The sequence below is a fragment of the Topomyia yanbarensis genome, chromosome 3, assembly GCF_030247195.1.
Source record: "Topomyia yanbarensis strain Yona2022 chromosome 3, ASM3024719v1, whole genome shotgun sequence".
Classification (NCBI taxonomy): domain Eukaryota; kingdom Metazoa; phylum Arthropoda; class Insecta; order Diptera; family Culicidae; genus Topomyia; species Topomyia yanbarensis.
Window position 1 is genome coordinate 199,643,573 of NC_080672.1, and position 6,028 is coordinate 199,649,600.

At 38.5% G+C, this 6,028-nt stretch overlaps 1 protein-coding gene across 1 annotated transcript; it reads left to right on the top strand.

Moving 5' to 3' along the window:
* Positions 1-598: 598 nt before the first annotated feature.
* Positions 599-1,009, top strand: LOC131687555 (thioredoxin-like). The gene has a single exon (XM_058971646.1). It carries the CDS (start codon positions 599-601, stop codon positions 1,007-1,009), a length of 411 nt encoding a protein of 136 aa, XP_058827629.1.
* Positions 1,010-6,028: the final 5,019 nt, after the last annotated feature.

The window sequence follows — 6,028 nt, forward strand, 5'->3', positions numbered from 1 at the left end:
CCAGACAGCCATTCCTCACGAAGAGGTATTCTCACATTGAAAGTTTTAGAAGGAAAACTACATGTGAGTGTAAGGTCACTGGGAGCAAGTGTATACTCATCCCAAGTAACCATTTGGGGCCACAGTCTTGTGTGGCTAGTTACACGATCTATTGGGTTACTGTTCCAGAGCCCAGTAACCTTAAGACGGTATGAACAAGAATGTGCTTCTTGTTTCAGAAACACATGTAGTGGTTTTATGTTCAAGAGTGCCTCGAGAGCAGCAGTAGGCGTTGTCGAGAACGCACCAGTCATCGCCATCAAGACCATCCTCTGAAGATGGTTTAACTTTGATTGGATTGTCATGACTTCTCCCTTCTGCCACCAAACAAGGCACCCGTATGCCAGTATTGGTCTAACAATTGTTGTGTAGATCCACTGAATGTACTTGGGTTTGAGTCCCCAAGTTCATTTCTCGTCATTCTCAATTAGTTAAATTTTGTGTGGAGTAAAGTGTATAACGTTAAAAGTTAATAAAGTAGTTAATTTCTCCGGGTAAAGTAGTGGCCCTGTAACTAGAATCTTCATATAACCGATAGCAGCGCAAGAAACCATACAGAATGGCTGTTAAAACAATCACCGATGAAGATCACTTCCAAACCGAACTAGCCGCAGCAGGAGGAAAATTAGTCGTTGTGAATTTTACCGCAGCTTGGTGTGGACCGTGCAGAAACATATCGCATTTGTTCGATCAGCTTCCGGCGAAATATCCAAAGGCTGTGTTTCTCAAGGTGAACGTCGACAGATGTACCGAAATGGCTCCGTCCCAGGGCATGTCGACCATGACAATGTTTATTTTCTACCGAGCCAGAACAAAGATTGACAGGATGCAGGGTGCAGACATTAATGGACTTGAAGCCAAAATACAGAAACATTACGTCGCCAACGTGGATGAATGTGGAGAAGATTACGGTCATGAAATGTTGGACTTGTACACCTTCATCCAGAAAAAAACAAGTGCGAATGTTTAAACGAATCGAACGACCACCCGATGGTGAATGCGCTCAGTTCCAGCGGAGGTCATCCGGTGTTCTATTGTGACGAACAGCTGTTTATTTCGATTACCTTCAATCAGCTGGTCAAAATCAGTGCCATCAAATTCAAAGCACCGCCCTCTCACGGACCGAAAAAGGTGAGAAACTTTATCAATCAACCAATCACCATCGATTTCGATATGGCCGAATCGCATGTTTCGGTGAAGGAACTGGTACTGAAGCAGATTGTTTAAGCCGCCGGGAGAAAGATGGTTAGAAGGCGGTGGATAGGTGCGGTGACGAATATGTTTGATCGTATACTTAAACGGTTAAAGATAGTGATGCGCGTGAACTTGTTCTTTTTATAAATTGTTCAATGAGCAGGAAAAAATAGCATATTATTTTGACATTGCTCCGGCAGAGAAAAACTCAATTTTATTCATACAAAACCAACGAGCAGTTCGCGATGGCTCAACTGAATCCATACAACTCCGGATTCTGGATCAACTGGAAGCGAAAGAAGTTCAGGAAATCTTCCTGAAACCGGCGGGCACGGATACGGCTACTAAATAGTCAGACTGAGACCGTCGTGATGATCGACAATTATCTGACGTATAGCAACAATGACTCCATATTCTACCTCTATTGAAGCTCTTTTGACGTTGACGTACTCGTAAATATTATAAAGATGTTCGTATATAGCAGCGAACAATTCGTTTGTCGAATGAAGCTGTTTCGTAATAAGCGAACGAAAGTCGTTTCGTGGTACTCACGAAAAATTCGTTATAAAAAATAAAAATGTTTCAATAGAACTACGAACGATTCATCATATGTACGAAATATTCGTGTATTTTATGAAAATTGTCTGTACGAAACTAATTCCTAGCGATTTACGAATATATTCTGTCAGTGTATTATATAATCGTTTTTATTCATTTATTCAATTAATTTAAATTAATTTTGAAGCGGAACAAAAAATCGTTCTCATTTTTTCTGATTTTTATTGTTGTATTGTTTATTTTTAATAGTTTTTCAAAGCAATGGCTCGCAAGTGTAATTTGCGCACAATTACTGCTATAACGGTAACGTTGCGTGTTACCAATGTATTACTGGCCAGAAATATTATTTTCATTTCAATTTCCACCCCATTTCGTGTTTTTTTTTTCCAACACCCAAATTTAAATTTCACTCTTCCAAATAATAGCACTTTTGAAATTGAAAATATCGAAATTCCATTTTGTAGCGCTTTGGGACCGTTCTTTCAACGTTTAGAAAAACCGCGATTTATTCAATTTTAATTTTGTTCAAGTCAATTTATGTATCATTGATTCAATAAATTCCTTACTTTCACTTACACAGATGCTTTCGCAATTAAAAAACGATGATGATACTTATATAAGCGCAATCCAGTCACTCTAAGTCGAGTTATCAACGAAATAGTGTGACATACTGACTAATGAGATGAATAAAGGCTCGTCTACCCTATTTAGGGCTGACCAAGTGGGGGTAATTACAAATTCTGGACATATTTTTTACTTCTTTTTAATAAACCGAAGCCGTTGAATATGCTTCTTTAGTCCCTAGACCTAGCCTTATAACCCTTTACGATTATTTAGTATACATTTATTCCGGTTAAAAATTAAAAAACCTATTTTAATCCACCTAGCGGTGCAATTGTGCCTTTCTCAATCATGAATCACGAGAATGTGAAAATTATGAAAAAGAAAAAACAGCCATGGTAATATTGAACTGAAAAAAGGTGCGAAATCGGCAAAGTCCCAAAAAGTCGATTTTTATAAAAAAAACTTTTCGAGATAACATAAAATCTCGACGTTTCATGCATTTTAAAGATGTTTGGCATCAAAAATACGAATTCGATTTCTGAAATTTCATGAGGTCCCCCCTTTGAAAAAAAAAAATTGAGTTCCGGCTTATATGGGAATTTCATATGTGACCGGACGATTTAGTCTATATTTCCGGACCCATATAAGCGATCCGTGCGAAATTTTATTGACATCTATGGGGATATTATAGCTATCATTTGGGACTAAGTTTGTGAAAATCGGCCCAACCATTTTCGGGAAACTGATGTGAGTTCGTAAATTGTGAAAGATGGCCGCTTTTCCCGGGCACTTCCGGAACCGTCTATGGTGGTCAATGTAGTCAACGAAAGTTTGGTTGGCCATCGGTGACCTAGAACAGCAAATTTAAGTTGTTTGAGAGACATTTTAGCGAAATTTTTACCTTTTTTGCTTTCATCGGAGTATCGGTTTGAATCGCAATTTGCTATGTGATCGCACGCCACAACCTGTAACTCCGGAACCGGAAGTCGGATCGGGATGAAATTAATTAGCCATTTACGGGGACGCAATACCTTTCATTTGAGGCCAAGTTTAGTCGAATCGTTCTAGCCATCTCCGAGAAACCGATGTGACTGTTATTCTGAATTTAGATACTTCCGCCGGGGCTTCCGGAACCGATGATGGTGGCCAATGTGGCCAAATAGACTTTGAATGGATGTTAGTGACCTAATACTACAAATCGAAGCAGTTGTGGTCATATTTTGGAAAATTTTTCACCTTTATCCCTTGTGAAGGCAAGCTAAAATCCTAACATTAAAGGGCAAGCCGGGCCTCTCAGGCCCGTCTAAATTCAAGCTCCTTTTTGCCGTTCTCATATAGAAAGCTTATGCAATCGGTCGAAATTTCGACTTTTTAACCGAGACCCGCAGGGCCAAATCTCTTATACCATTCGACTCAGTTCGTCGAGATCGTAAAATGTCTGTATGTGTGTGTATGTATGTATGGATGTATGTATGTGGCAAACAATTTCACCGATTTTTCCCTGAGGTGGCTGGACCGATTTGTACCAATTTAGTCTCAAATGAAAGGTGCAGCCTTCCCATCGGTCGCCATTGATTTTTTTATTGATCCGACTTTCGGTTCTGGAGTTACGTGTTGAAGAGTACAATCACACAGCGAATTTCCATAGAAACTGATACCACCATGATGTCCAAATAATGCAATATATATTAAAATATGTGCAACATTACTTGGCTTTGCGTGTCTAGATCATTAATGACCCACCGAAGGCACTTCGACCACATTGGCCAGCTATGGCGGTTCTTGATGCCCCGGGGGAACTTACCAAGTTCCTAAGATAATGTCATACCTATTTCTCAGCGAATTCTTTACCGATTCTTACAAACATGGTTTCAAATGAAAGGTACAGCTTTTCCATTGGCTGCTGTTGAATTTCTAATTGATCCGACTTCCGGTTCCGGAATTACAGGATGATGAGTACGAACAAGCAGCAAATCCAGATTTCAACGTATAAGGCGATGGATGCAAAAAGGTCAATTTTTTCCAAAAGGTGAGTACTCGGAAGATCACGTCGACTGTCGATTGGTTCTGAGCTCCATTTCGTTTGAACACGACCAATAAATGTTTCTGGGTTGCTATTAATTTCTTCTGATGCATAACCGGATTACATATTCATATTTTTCTGCATCAGATTCATCGTCGGAAGCAATATCATTCACATCTTCTTCCACGCTTTGCAAATCAGTTTCGGAATCGTCTGCTGTTGAATTTGCTCCAATTTCTTCCATTATTCAGATTCTTTGGGACGATTGAAAACATGGGCATATCGTCTTATAGCCATTTGAATTTTTGTTGCTTTTAGATCCTACAATTTGAATAATTACGACAACTATAACACAAAGAATTGACAACCAAAATAGACAATAACGACAGAGTTAGGTTACGTTGTATCCAAATAATTGTCAAGTAGACCACAGTGGGTGAAATAAAAGTATTTGCCCAAAAAAATATGACACACGTCATTATCGTATGCTATTTTTACATTTCTTATAAAAGAAATGTATAGAATTCGCTCAAACTTTCAAGATTCTTTTCTTATAAAAAAAGGTAAAAAGATAAAATCAATCAAAACATGAAAAAAATCCTGCTAATATGAAGATGAACTCATCAAAATGTTTTTTTCCGATAAATATTAATGTATAATATATTCCGTGGTATTCCTAGTAAATATTGAGTGCATACTGGGCCTGCCAGGCCCGGCTTGCCTTTTTGTGCATGTAAAAAATTCAAACATAGCTGCGCATCACTCCATAGATGAAAATTTCACAATTATTTATTTTTGTGATAGATTTCAAAGCTACTTATCAAAATTTCCATGCCCAAGCTTATACTGCATACACATTTTTTTGTAACTAAAAAATTGTAACGTGCCGGGCCTCTGAGACCCGGTTGCCTTTTTGAGGGTTATACATTCATTGCAGAATTTATTAAAATCGACATTTTCTGCGTGTTCGTACTTATCACCCTGTAATTCCGGAACCGGAAGTCGGATCCATTAGAAATTCAATAGCAGCCTATGGGACCGTTGCACCTTTCATTTGAGACTAAGTTTGTCAAAATCGGTTCAGCCATCTCTGAGAAAAATGAGTGACATTTTTGGTCACATACACACACACATACACACACATACATACATACACACACAGACATTTGCCGAACTCGACGAACTGAATCGAATGGTATATGTCACTCGGCCCTCCGGGCCTCCGTTAAAAAGTTGGTTTTCAGAGCAATTGCAATACCTTTCTATTGAGAAAGGCAAAAAGATAAGCAAAATTTGCTCATGAAAGGATTTATATACTCAATTTTGAATTGGTTTGTCTGGTAGAGCCCCTAAAACGGAATTTCATATGAGACTGGCTCAATCGAGTCCGAGAACTGAAAAAATGACAGGCAGCCAAAATCGGAGGCTGATAAAATCGGGTCATCATGTCCACATATCTTTTTTAACTTTTGTTTATTTTTTAATTGAACTAAATTCACGCACGCTGCTGTATTGTTTGCTTTTTTCAAAAAGAAGTATTTTTCTATGTTCTTGCATATTCATCCGAAGATATGTATTTTTTGTTTCGATTAGACTATCAGCACCGGTGCGTAAGGAAATACGTGTGTATTTTGATTACGCTAAACGATA